The sequence below is a fragment of the Vigna angularis genome, chromosome 7 (assembly GCF_016808095.1).
Source record: "Vigna angularis cultivar LongXiaoDou No.4 chromosome 7, ASM1680809v1, whole genome shotgun sequence".
Classification (NCBI taxonomy): Eukaryota; Viridiplantae; Streptophyta; class Magnoliopsida; order Fabales; family Fabaceae; genus Vigna; species Vigna angularis.
The window spans coordinates 26,475,982-26,491,064 of NC_068976.1; the positions used below are offsets into that span (position 1 = coordinate 26,475,982).

The window sequence follows — 15,083 nt, forward strand, 5'->3', positions numbered from 1 at the left end:
AGAGTTCTACCAAGGTTGTGGAAGAGATCAAGTTAAAGTGGTCAAGGCTAAAGGTAAGGGGGGTTTAACTTGGGATATAACATAGTGTATGATGGGTAGAAGGTAACCATATGAAGTTGTTGTATGCTTTCTTCCTTGTGTGTTGGGATTAAATTTAACATGTTGAAGCATGTGTTTTTCTTCTTGGTTGTAAGTTTTATGAGTTTGAGTATAACATGAGTTTTGAATATAAAACGCAGAATCTAAAACTGAACTGTTGCGATTTTTCCCAGATTAATTTGAGACCCTTCCCGATGTCCAAAATAGTTGTAAGAGTAGTCAAATTAAAGATATTTGAGTCTAGTTTCCAGAAAATCAAGAATCAACTCAATTGGAGTTTGATAGAGAGAGTAATGAGTAAAACCGTAATCAAAGGTCAGAACTGAGAAGACCAGAGTGTGGTTAAATTTTCCGCTTTTTAATAATTTTACTGCAGTTAGCCCTGTAGTCCACAAATTTAGATTTATATGTCCAAAGAAAGATATTTGAGTCTAGTTTCCAGAAAATCAAGAATCAACTCAATTGAAGTTCGGTAAAGAGAATAATGAGTAAAACAGCCATCAAATGTCAAAACTGAGAAGACCAGAGCGTGGTGAAATTTTCCGCTTTTTAATAATTTTACTGCAGCTAGATCTGTAGTCCAAAAATTTAGATTTATATGTCAAATTAAAGATAATTGAGTCTAGTTCCCAAAAAATTAAGAATCAACTCAATTTGAGTTCGGTAGAGAGAGTAATGAATAAAACAGTAAGCAAAGGTTAAAACTGAGAAGACCAGAGCGTGGTGAAATTTTCCTCTTTTTAATAATTTTACTGCAGCTAGATCTGTAGTCCAAAAATTTAGATTTATATGTCAAAATAAAGATATTTGAGTCTAGTTTCCAGAAAAGCAAGAATCAACTCAATTGGAGTTCGGTAGAGAGAGTAATGAGCAAAAGAATCAGCAAAGGTTAAAACTGAGAAGACCAGAGCGTGGTGAAATTTTCCGCTTTTTAATAATTTTACTGCAGCTAGCCCTGTAGTCCAAAAATTTAGATTTATATGTCCAAAGAAAGATATTTGAGTCTAGTTTCCAATGAAAAAGAAATGAACTCATTTGGAGTTATGTACAGAGATTTATGAGTAAAATAACAAGCAAAGGTCAGTGTGGATAACATTCAATTTTTACTCGTTGGGAATACTTATCTACACTCTTTGGCCAAGAGTGTGGGTAAGAGGGTATTGTGATTTCTCTTCCATTTTTGGAAGAGGAAAGAATGAATTATGAGAATGAGAGGAGTGAAAGAGATGTTGGGTGATGTTTGTGAAGGTAAAATTGTGCGAACAAGCGGTCTGTCATTTCCTTAGAATTCTTGTCGAATCGATGGTGTTCGTATTGCGATATGATAGTGTGTTGAGTCTCTGCGGAGACTGAGATTCGAGTGTCACCCTTTCCTCGTGCGCGGGGACTAGAGAGGGTTGAATGTCTCGCCCAATGACTTCGGCTCGTGTGAGTATAGTGCTCGGTGGGTGCGCCTAACCGAAGTTTTTACTCGTAATTCCTTGAGAGGTCGGGGAGATAGGTCTGAAGTTGCGATGGAAGACGGCTCGAATCGCCCTGTTTTGCGAAACAGGTTTGGTACGACAAAAATTCAAGGAAACAACAGAAGCTTGAGTAAATGATTGAGTCGTGAGTTTAATACTGTGGTGTATTGTAATATTGTGACCTTGATAGTCTGAGTAGTGATGATCTGAGTTACGAGTTGAATATTATGTTGTATTGTAAGGTCGTGAATAGGATAGTCTACGTTGTGATATTTTGATACTGAAATTATATACTATGTTAGGTTCTTCGTTACTCACCCTGAAATGTTGTGGTTCTGGTTTCCACCTACGATGATCGTACTTGTACGGGAGTAGATGGCGTTGCAGATGAGGCAGAGATGAAGTAGCACGACGAGAGTTATGGGAATAACTATGGGGAATTTATCATGTTTTAATGTAATTTTATGTCTTTGAATAATGGATTTGATATTTGTAAGGTTTTAACCTTATGTTGTAAGACGCTAAAACTTTTGATGGTTTAGTTTTGTGACGTTAATATAAAAAAAAATTTGATGTAAAATTTTGGATTTTGTTATTTTTTAGTGGCACTCCGTAAGGGGTGTTACATCTCCAACCTCGAATTTGGCATAAGAGCCACCGAAACAAATGGTATTATATTTCTTTGTCTAATTTACGTGTTCTGCTTATGCAATAATAGTAGTTATGAGTTTTTTAGAAAAGGAATTATATGTATTTTTATCTTTATTTTGCTGTAGAAAGTTTAATGATATTTAACGAAAATAAATATCATACTATATAGAGATTAAATTATATAAGTTATATAAAATATATTCATAACTATGCAAGCTAATTAATTATTTTGTTTATAGAGAATGTAAAACTTGAAATGATATTTAAGAGGATTGATGTCTATTAAAGAGAGAAAATAATAGAATGGAAACGAATAAAGTTTTAACTTGAATATGTAAATTGGAGAGAGTATCCAACTACACTTCCCAGATCTCCATAATACTCAACACCAAAACACTTAGGATTGTCATTCTGTATGCTTGTCTGATGTATTGGAGGTCCATAATCTTGTCTTGCATTTTGAAAGAAGACGTGTCTAAAATAACATGCATGACTATAATTTCCATCTGGAAAATATCCGGATCCCATTGGAGGACTCGGAGTGTTAGCATAAGTTATTGTTCTTCCACCCCAACCCACTTCATCATCATCAGCTGAACTCATGTTCGAGAACAATTTCGATGGAAAATGTCCAATACTTTCACCCTTGTAATTTAACCACCAATTTTGTGTCTTTGAGTCCTGAAATATATAACCTTTATCAATTATGTCTAACATTACATCTCTTCTTATAATGACACTTTTATGCCATCGAAATCACCTGTGAAATAGAAATTAGAAGCTCAATCATTGTTCCACCATAGGTAGATATTTTTTCCAGACGAGAACCGAGATATTTTTCTGGATGAGTTTGAACAAATCCTGAACAATAAAGATTGTAGCATCCTGTTTTTTCTTTTAATTATCGGACTACATTCCAATCAAATATATACTATATTAGATTTTTAAAAAATAAATATGTTTAAGATTAAAAAAAATGTAAATAAATTTCTTCTTACTGTCCATGCTGCGAACATATAAGTTGCCCTTTCACCATAATGTCCTGGAGCCACTTGTGTAAATTGACACACAGATTAAAATAATAAATATATAAACTAGAACTTGTTTTATATATGTAGAATTAAAATAATAATAATAATACCAAATTAAAACCCACATGCCATTCGAAAGCGATTTTGTTACTAGCCTCTATAGGTCCATTTCGAACCCAAATATAAGAAAAACTTATTTGATCCTTTGTCTTAACTTGTGGATTATAAATGCTATTAGTTCCACCGACTTTGTAATAAGGACTAAGAATTGATACGAGATAAACTTCTCCAAGCTACATAATTTGGGACATTCAAATAATTATTCAAATTAAAACGTTAGATGGTTAATATGAAAACAAATTAACATTTTCAATTTTATTATACAAGAAAAAACTTACATGAATACCAGGAATATTTTGAAGCAAGACATGATCATTGAATAATAATTTGCTTTGAATGAGATTATCTTTTATTGTTCTTCTTATTGGAACACTTCCGGGACATTCATCTTTCTCAAGTCCAAATATGAATTTAGTAAAAGAATTCTCCACACTTGTATTTTCAAATGACTTTTTTGAAAACTGCGTTTTCTCTATTATTAAATAAATTATTAAATATGCTTTTATCTCATAACTTTAATGTGAAATTAAAATTTTTCCATGTTTGAAACTTAAATTTTGGTTACCAAATTTTACAAATAAATGAAAAGAATTACGTTAAAAAGAATTAATTATATTTATTTATTTTTAAAGTTTTGAGACTAAAATGTGTCAAAATTTTGATCACTCACAAATTTTAATTTTGTATCAAAGTTTAAAGACTAAAAACATATTTAACCTTTAAATGAAAACAAAAATAAATAAAAATAGATAAATAAATCTAAAAATTAACTAAATTTGAAAATGTTCAAAATAATGTATACCTGTAACTTATGATTATTTAACAAAGGATATCAAATGCTGGTTGTTTATAAATATCAATACAGTTAATAATGTATCCATATTTTGTCTACAAAATAAAAAGTGCAACATATATGAATTTTTTTTTTCAAAGCAAACAACAACATCAAATTCAACTAAAGAAAGAAAAACATTAATGAAATGTATGAAAAAAAATATAAAATATATGAATGCTCTTCACAGGAGATTTGTTAATGAGTTGAAATTGTCTTTCCACCTCCAAATCTTCTTCTTAGAGTGTGCGCTGAATGCCATGAACTCTATGACTATCATGGCTATTCACTAAATAGAAAACAAAGAATAATATATGGATCATTTCTTCTATCAAATATAATGAGTCATGTTAGAAAAAATCATGGAATTGTCTATTTTTATAGTAATACCACAAGATAAATAATAAATATGAAATTCGATAAATAAAGTAAAAAATAAGAAAAATAAATAAGAGGAAAAATTACTTAAATTAGCCATATAATTAACATTCAAAATATTAAAAAAATGGTACAGAATTTATAGAGATAGAAAAAATATAATTTTTTTAAAATTGGAAAGAAAATAAAATGAATGTTTTATTTTTTTTCCCATATCTTTAACTATACAAGAAATAATAAAAAAAACAATTATATATATATATATATAAACAACTCAAATTCACTTACTAGTTAAAGCTTCATAAAATTATTTTAATTAGAAATTAATAATTAGCAAATTGTGTTCTCACTTATCAATGTTTTAAATAAGAGATCGACAAAATCATTTCATTTTGGTCTTTTCATATTGTCTTTTAAGTTTTTTTATAATTTTTTTAAAATCTTTCTTTAATTATGTGTTTTCTAATATGTTTAACGTTTTTTTAGAATTTGAAATGTTTTATGAGAAAATATTATTTTGAATTAGAATATTTAAAAGAAATTAAAATTTTAGGATTTCGTTGGATTACTTAAAATTAATGACTTTCAAATTCTATCTAAAAAAGTAACAATTTAAAATTCTTTATATTCTCAAATTCAAACAAATATTAAATAAATTATTTCATTTATTATTAAATGTAAAAAATATTCTAATATTAAATTATTGTTAATGGTGAAAATATATTAATATCGATAATAATATTTTTAATTGAATTTTAATTAAAGTTCGTCAAGATTTTTTTAAGTGAAATTGACAAAGTTTGTTTATTCGTTTAATGTCAATTAAAATTATTTTCAATTAATTTTCACTATAATTATTTAGATTAATATTAATTGAAGTTATTCTTATAATATTATAGATTTCAGTTTTCTTTTGTCAATTTTTTTCATCAACATTTGTTCACTTTTTTAATTGATATTAAAAAAAAGAATCCTAATTAATATTGATAGAAAATTTAAATAGAAAAATTCTAGATGAAATTTATAAAGACTTAAAAAATAATATAAAGACTTAGAATTTATACTAATTTGAAAATAGTAACACTCGATTATTTTAATATTAAAAGAATTAGTATAAATAGTTTTGTTATAAACTAGTTTTATTATTTTAAAATACATTATATCTCTATAAATTACCTTTTTAGAGTCCTTTCACTTCTTTCTTCAATTTCTCACTCTCAGCTTGTTTGATTGAAGAATCGAGACAATAGATTGATTATCACAATGAAGTCTTTAATTTGGACTGACCAATTTCTCGGTTTGGGTAAGTTGAGTTTCACTTCTTTTCTTGGTCTACTTTGGTTTTGGTTGCATATGAGTCTTCTTCATTTTGTATGCATCTTTTTAATGTGATGATAACAATATGTCTTGATTGTCTTTGTGATGTTTCTATGGGTAGATAGATAATCTTGTGGGGAGTTAAAGGTGTTTTGGTTGTTTAAAGCTATTTTTGCAGGTAAGGGAAGATAGTTTGTGTTTTTAATTGTTGTGAAATTGTGATTGAAATGGATATTGCATGAAAATTGTGAATTATAATTTTGGTGTTATTTTTGAAATCTAAATGGAATGTGCTAATATGGTGTAGCAGTGTTACGATAAATTCTAACTTTTTGCAACTATGTGTTGTTAAAGATTTGACGAGTTATTAAATAAGAGAGCTATAATACGAGAAATTGAGGAAATTAGTACATATTAGAATGTGTTTTAGAACTGTGTGAATCAAAGGAAAAGTAGAAGGTACTAATTTGAGCAATTGAGCAGGTCACACTCCTTCCTTCATAACATTTTTTGTTATGGCGTTGGGTGGTAGTAAAGGGGAACTGGGCACCAACTTCATATTTCGAGGTCTATGAGCATTTCGTTCCAGGGCATTGGTAGTAGGGAGGCACCACTAGACGTGCTTTGACAATAGCGTCTGACTTGGTTTTCACTAGGTGCGTATGTACTCCATTGGGCGAAAAGTCTATGAGCTCATTGACTTTGTGTCGTTAGGCACCACCTTATGTCGTTGGACTCCATTTTTATTTTCATCCATAGGTGTTTTGGGGTCATTTTCTCGTTGGGCACTAATGTTTCTCGTTAGGAGCCAAGCCCCTAGTGGTTGAGCGTTGGCCGCACCTCTAATACTGTTGAGTGCCATTTATTTTGCCTTTTTTATTGGTTATTTTCCATGTTTATATGATATCAATTGTTATATAAATGTTGTATCGGGTTATTATAGTGAAATATTAGTATAAATTAATGGATTGTAGTGCATTTTTAGGGAAGAAATCTCATTGAATGTGATAGGTCTTGGAAGGTTTATGTCAGAAAAAAATAGAAAGAACAGTTAGTAAGTGGAGGTTGGAGGAGTTTTATAGCAGTTAGCAGTAGTTTCTTTGTCAGTTGTGTTTTGTTTATGTCTTTTAAGGAGTTTGGGGTGTATTGGGTTGGTTGTCGAGTGTTTTATTTATAAAACAGGATCTGTGTTGTGTAAGGGAAAGTTTTTCCCTTGACTATTGTTGATTGCTTTCACTATTTCCCATTCAGTAAAACTGTTTTTCCCTTCTGAGAATTCATAAACTTGTTGTGATTATTGACTCTAAGATAGTATCTAGGTTACTTGATACCAAGAAACCTAACAGAATGTGTGTATTTACTAAGGTGTGCCTTAAATTAAGGACCACTCCATTTTATGTAGTCATCCTGAACTCTACTAATCATTCATGTCTATGTAAAGGAAAATTATTAGGTGGTGAGAGTGGCAAGAGATCTTGTCATAAAGGACGAGTGCAAGGCTTTTATGACTGTGATGGAGTCTAATCTTGACGCTTGATAGAGCGGTATTTCTACCACCACAAGTGCATGGTTTCACTAGTCTGACTCAATGGCACATGTCCAAATGTGGATAAATTGAGTTGTATAAGAGTTTGGTTGTATGTATCATTTATGTGATAATTGAATGACTCATTATATTTTAGACATATGTTATCTCTTTTTTCCAACTAACTTATGTTGTGTTGTTTTCTTCTCTTTGCAATAATCACTTTATTTGTGTAAACAGATGAAAATGCAAGTGTAAGGGAATCTCTTGTGGATGAAACAACTCTTTGAGTCATGAGGTGATACTAAATCACATTAAATATAATTTTAAAAAGTGTGATACCTTGAAAATATATATGTGTGATATTAATATAGTTTTATATTTTAGATAACTATATTAATATATTAATATATGATATATAATGAAATCTGTTTTTCTGAATATTCATTATAATATATCTTATTTTAATAGTATTATATTATTAAAATAGAATGTTACGATGATAGTTATTTTTCAAATAGACATCAATTTTCAAAATATCAATAATTTTAATTTTTTTAGTTTTATGTAATTTAACTATTATAATGAAATGTTTTTTCTTTAATTCTTTACTTAAAAAATATATTCTATTATAAGTTTTTTTTTCAGAAATAAACCACTCACTTAAATTTTTATATATAAACACATTATTAGTTATTAAGGAATTTTGTTTTTAATTTCTTTTTACAATTTTGATTTCTTAATTTTTAATTATGAGCCATTTTGATATCCAATTTTTTTGCATAGTTTTTATTATTTAATTTTAAATTAGTCTTCATGCCGTTCAATTTTTAGTTTTAAAAATATATTTAATTTTGTAAAAAAAAAGTCAAATAACATTCTCTTCCGAAAGGTCGTGTATAAATTAACAAAAAAAATAACTAATAATGAAATAAAATTACCTATAATTAAAATTTACGAGATCAAAATTTGCGTAACAAAAGATTTATAAATCAAAATTCCATATAATTACAAAAATTAAGGGATTAAAATGAAGAATAAAAATTATGGATTTTTGCAAAATATATGGAACTAAGTTATAACTAAGCTCATTGATATGTTAATTTTTAAACTAAAAAAATCTATTAACAATTTATATTTGTCAAGTTATAGTATTTCGCTAGATAGATAATGAACAACGTACTTCATCTATTATGTAATATCACAATTGAAGGATTTTTAATTCTATAATCTTTTATATTTCAAGGAATTTTTTATGCAGATTTCTTACAAAATTTTGAAAGAAAAATATTTATTGCTGTTTTTCTTACAAATTTTAATTTTGATAGGTAATTACAGTATAATTTAAAAATTAACAAGAAATGTCTTGCAACATTTTCTATGAAAAGAATCGTAACAAATTTTCATGAAACAAAAAATTATAGTAATTTTTATTGCAAAAAATCAATTTAAAATATAACAAGTATTTTTTTTTAAATTTCACAACTAATTTTCTTATACATTTTAAAATTTTAAATTCGCAAAGTAATTTCTTGTAAAATCGAATTTGTAATTATATTTTTTATATTAATATTTTGCAAACAATTATACAAGAATTTGTTTTATAATAAATTTAATTATTCTTCAAGGTCTAAGTCCTGAAAAAATACAATTGTAAAATAATGAAATGATTAATTAAGTTTAAAATATAATTTTTAGAATGAGCAAAATGATTAAATAAGTTATATAATTTATTTGGTTAGAATACTTTGATAATATATTAGATTCAATATTTACCATTCTTTTATTGTTATGATAGAGCATTCTAACATAAAAGTATGCTTAAACTTAAATAGTAATTCCTAAACTTAAAAGAATATTAAACAACATTAAGCTTAGATAAAGAAACTAAATTTTTAATGATACTAAACATGTAAAAAAGTATCATTAGGTCTAAAATGATATCCCATATCAAGATTAAACAATAAGTCCCAACAACTTTTATTGAAACTTTTTCTTTATTCTTTATGAAGACAAACTTCTCATTTGGGTTTATGATTCGAGTTGAAAAGAATCTCCCACGTCACATTAAAAACACAAGTTGTACATTCAAAATAAATATACAAAATATTAGGGGAAACTTTAGTTAAGTTTAATTCAATACATTCGTAAGCATTATCCTCACCTTTCTTTTCGAACCAAGTTCTACGATTTAGGCTATCCTTTTGAAAATTTCCAGACTTCCCTGCAGAAATGACATTTGTCTTTTTTCTTCTATCTAGATTTTGGTAGAAGACTAGTCAATTTTCAATGGTCATTTACCTTTTCCATGTTTTTTTACAACTTTTTTTCTAGCTCATTGATTCCTCACATAATGAAGAGAGTGGCTTCCTACGTTCTTGATTCTGGTCTCCTCTTGAACAAACATACATGTAATTCATGCACATTCCACTTGTCATCCATGGTGTTATAGTTCATCTAGAACAAACCATACTCAAATGGTAATGAGTTCAAAATAAATTGCACAAGAAAACTTTCATCCATTGCCATTCCCAGAGACTTGAGTCTTACTACGACGTTTGTCATCTTGATTATGTGTCTGTGCATAATACAAGAACTATCAAACCTCATGGTTGTCAAAGTACTCATTAATGTCCCCAACGAGAGACTTATTAACGATTTAGGAGTTCTCTTCCATAAATTTCATAAACTCTTTTGCATTCTCAATATTTAGAAGAGCATACTTAATGTTGTTTGCTATGTTCATTCGCATAAACATAAGGTAAGTATGTTTGACCTTTCCCTAACTTTATAATGAACTTTCTCTTCATTGCTACTAGCATCGGTGATAGTAACCAACTTTTTAACTTGAAAAGCTAAATCAAGATCCAACACACCTAAGTGAAATTGGACTTGTTCACTCTAGTAAGGACAATTCAACCCATTAAAGACCAAAACAGATATAGTGAGAGAATGTAATGATTAGGGATGACAACGGGTCAGGTCGAACACAGATAGTGCATACCCGCAACCCGACCAGCAAAATTAAAATCCGACCCACAACCTGTCCATTATCTACGTGGGTACCTGTTTAAAAAATATCCGTAGGTAGTTTAAAGCTCGTGGATACCCGCAAAAATTTTAAAAAAATATTTTATACATTTTAAAAATAAAATTACAAAATATATATATATATATATATATATATATATATATATATATATATATATACATACATACATAATATAAAATAAATTAAATTAAATATAAATTAAAATTTAATTTTAATTAAATTTAACCTAATAAAACATAAATTAATTTTATTTTTAATTAAATTTAATTTTGAAAAATATAAATTAAGTTTTTTTTGGGTAACAGATATCCACTGGTCGGATAGTATAATACACACCCAACCCGTTTAAAAATGGATATTAAAATACCTAATACCCGTTATCCGCAAATAATAAATATTTATTGATAATAACTATCTATCCCTAATTTTATTCACGGATACCTGCATCTGTCCATTTTTTTTTTTGTCATTCCTAATAATAACACCATAACATATACTACAATTAACACATTTAATATTAATACTTTGAGTTATAAAATTAAATATAAATACAAATTCAAACATAAATATTCATTCTATTCTATGCATACTAATGTTCTCATCTAACATTAAAAAAGCTTTTCATTCAATTCCAAGCACATGTTCATCACGTAACAGGAGTTTTCACTTTTCCAATTATGCCATTAATTTGCAACCCACGTCATATCAAACTTTTATTCAGTGAAATTGCCTTCCAATTTCCAATTCAAGAATTTAAACTTCAAACGTGATGCGTTAAACTTTCACCTATCGTAAATCGGATATTTTCAATATTATCAATACATTCAATATTTTCAATTCACGGAAAATCGGATAAACGTAACTGGAAAATTATTTATCCTTCAAAGCATTTAGTTTTGGATTCCTGTCACACTTACAAATATTTTACAATTCAAGCATACGCATTCTCAACCCAGCGAAATTAACATGATTTGCAATTAAATTTCAATTGGTTGTATCTCACACATTAGAAATGCAGCGGAAAGATATAAAATTCCTAAATTCATAATTGAGATTTATCTTAATTAGAAAAAAAACATAAATCAGGGTTCATATATCAATTTCGTAAAAGAGTCTCTAAATTTCTTAGGTTTCATACTAATTTAGTAAAAAACTTAATTTAGAAGAAACCTCATAACAAGATAATTATAAATTTAACAACATATGCCATGATAAACATAAAGTTATAATTTTTTTAATTTTATTCCACAAAATTACTTTAGGATATAAAGATTTGTTATCCTCATATATTAATATAAATCATAGCAATGAGATACTAATTTTATTCATGATTAACTATAAAAAACCTTATAGTTTAAAATGACCATAATTTCTTTTATTAAACAAGTACATCAGGTTGATTACTGTTTGTTTTTATTTCATTTTTATTATGATTTCTTATATTTACTAATAGGTCCTTGTATTTTCATTAAATCACACTTGTTCTTATCATGAGTCACATAATTAATTCTAACAGCAGCTACATTTATATGATTACTACTATAATTGAAATAGTATTTAAGAATTGTAATTGTTCTCAAAATTTGTTTTACATTCGAGTTTAACTGACCACAATAATTTAGTGACCTAATAATACATAGTATAGGCAAATCAACAAAATTACTGGTGTTATAGTACAAACTACATCCCTTACTCCATGTCCTGGCTTAACTACATCCTTAATTAAATTTTTTAAAATAAATAGGTCATTATAAAATTCATTCGTTACATATAATAATTTCCTGTAAAATATTACTAAAAAAAACCTGCATACAAATAAATGAATTTCTTACTGCGTAAATTATTATCTAACAATAATTCTAGTTTAAAATGGTCAACTTATCATTATTTTTTTGTAATCGAAGACAAGACAATTCAAGAAATAGTCATTGACATCGAATACGTAGATGACGTATAACATAGTCTCGGTTTAAGAGATGAAATTGTGTCACATCCAAAACGCAGCACAAAACACAAACTAATCCTGTAAAAGCTCGTCAAAAGAACATCAATAACCATAACAATAAAACTAGTAATAAAACCATAACATTCAACCTTAACATGGTTTGGCCTTTCGTGACCCCAAGTTTTAATTCCAAAATGTGACTGAGCAGATCCATTACACTGCTGATATTACCAATTTACAGTTAAAGCTGATGGAAAGATAACACGCACTAGGCTAGTGGTCAAACCATGCCAGCCTATTACCCCCCTCAAGGAAACAACAACGACTTCACACAACACTGGGAGATGTCTTATCAACACAGACGTGGGAATATAGATTGTGTCGTACGAGGTTCTCCATAGGTTGGTGTCCAGATATCAAGCATAGAGTCAAATTTATTACATCATCACTGTTAGCTTCACCCTTTTTTCTGTCTCTGGGACACCACCACAGGTTACCCTCTCCATTCCCTTGTTTAAAATCTACTAATGGGTTATCAAATTTTAGAATGATACATATAAACCTACTTTCCAAAAATATCTATTACAAATTTTAGGTTCCTTCTATATCATTGTGTAATTCTACCATTTTCCATTAAAATTTTACTGAGATCCACCGAGGATAATGAACAAAATTAATGTCTGAAACAAAAGCCCGTTTTTTTTTCTTTCCTTCCTCCGTCACGGTTTGCAAGTTAGAAGATGACACCACAACATAAGAATTAGTCCAAGTCACTGTTCTCTTTGATAATTAGAAAGGAAAACAAACAAGAAAGCCTCGTAGTAAGTCAGCTACACTACATAATTTTACAACGAGATTACATCAACACAGAATCTAAAATCACACCCACCACTTATACAGAGTAGGAACACTACATTTGCCACCCAAATAAAGAAACAATCCTATAAGTCAACACTCACTTCTCTCAACTGAGGCTTTACCTTAGGAGGCCTACCCCTAGGCCTTCCGCTGGAGACGGTGGCCGGCGCCACCGTCGTTGCTGGTGAGCGAGGAATTTTCCTGGGCCTGCCCCTTGGCCTGCCACTTCCCGGGGTGGGCTTAGGCTTCGGGGACTTTGGAGGAGCATTCGGGTCCTTTGGGGGACGACCCCTTGGCCGTGGAGGGGACACAACGGTGCCTGGTGACACAGGGGCCTTTGGCTTTGGTGGCCTTCCACGGCCCCTCTTTGGTGGGGCACTTGGGTCAGCCTTTAGGTAGTTGTTCTTACTGAACACAACTTCTCCACTGTCTTTCATCTTGTTCAGTTGATTCCCCAAAACGGTTGAGTCTGGCAACTCACCATAGGTCGATTCTATGTACTTGGATATTGCTGATTTGCTGGATCCACTTGGTTCGTTCAGAGCTTCAAGCGCTTTCAGTATGAGCTACATCAACACCACCCAAAGTTAACAAAATACAATTGTCATAAACACCAAGTCTCTATCTGTAAATCATAGCTCGTGTCTTGACTTTGCAATAATACAGACCAAATAAATTAAAAACCCTTTTTTTCCTGATTTGTTAAGTTTCTCAAACACTTAATTTCTTTTCCAAAAGTGCTAAAAATGGAGCAGGGTAGACAAAACAAGAAACCCAAGTCGGTTAAAATGTATAGATCAGTTAGATCAGTGAGAAATCTACCAGGTTTGCTAGGAAATTTGTTCGAAAATTTCATTTAGGTAAGAAAAAACTGAAAAGTAGAATCTGAATTTTGGTGTAAAATTACCTCGGGGTATGGAGGAAGTGACTGAGGCTTATTAACCTCTTCAGTGGCCATTGATGGTGCAGGCTGTGAAGATGTTGAAAAGCTTGCACAGTACCCTCAACGAACCCCACCAAAAATCTGCAAACTTTAACAGAGGATGGTTAAAAAAATTTAAGGAAAGTGAAGAGTATGATATGGATGACTCTTTCAAAGATCTGAGAATTGAATTTAAAGGAAGATAAATAAATTAAAAATTGGAAAGAAATTTAATTAAAAAGATAAAGGAAAAAATTTCATGCCTCTTTTACAACTCCCTTTGTTCATCTTTTTTAGAAAATGGACGGTTAGGAATAACGAAAAAGATGATTATCCGACGGCTGATGATATATTATGCTGAAGGTCACTCGGATCGATGACGTGGCAGGAATGTGCTAGTTCGCAGAAACATTTGAAGGTAGCCCGTTGTCTCTTGCTTCCTTCTTGTTACCCATTAGGTTTTATGATGGAGACCATCCCAACTTTTAACTCTTTTTCATTTTTTTATTTAAATTTTAGGAGAGTTGAGAATTGAAAGTCTACCAGAACTTTTTTTGTCTGTTTACAGTAATTATATTTTAAATTTAATATTTTACATCCGTTGTAAAATATATATATATATATATAATAATTTTCACTAACTTATTGATTAAAGATGTTTTATAGAGTTAACTCTAGGTTTTACTATATAAATAAAATTTATATTTTTTTAGAAAAAACCTATCATTCTATCATCTAAATTTTAGATTATTATAAATAATTAAAATTTTATTAACCTTTAGGTGTTAGAATTTATTTATTTTTTAATATTATTTTTTTATTTAAAAAACATTTTATTTAGATTAATTTATTTAATGACTACTTAATAAATCTTTTTTACAAACTTATAT

The 15,083-nt window shown here is 29.2% G+C and overlaps 1 protein-coding gene across 1 annotated transcript; it reads right to left on the reverse strand.

Annotated features, from left to right (window-relative positions):
* Positions 1 to 13,173: 13,173 nt before the first annotated feature.
* Positions 13,174 to 14,383, reverse strand: LOC108337377 (HMG-Y-related protein A). The gene is made up of 2 exons (XM_017573900.2): positions 14,179 to 14,383; positions 13,174 to 13,837 (listed from the first exon to the last, which is right to left on the reverse strand). The coding sequence occupies exons 1-2, from the start codon at positions 14,227 to 14,229 to the stop codon at positions 13,355 to 13,357; spliced, it is 534 nt and encodes a 177-aa protein (XP_017429389.1). The 5' UTR covers positions 14,230 to 14,383; the 3' UTR covers positions 13,174 to 13,354.
* Positions 14,384 to 15,083: the final 700 nt, after the last annotated feature.

Coding starts and splice junctions, on each gene's coding strand:
- LOC108337377 (XM_017573900.2), bottom strand. CDS start 14,229: ATGGCCACTGAAGAGGTTAATAAGCCTCAGTCACTTCCTCCATACCCC. Junction 13,838..14,178: donor CACTTCCTCCATACCCCGAG/GTAATTTTACAC, acceptor GTGTTGATGTAG/CTCATACTGAAAGCGCTTGA.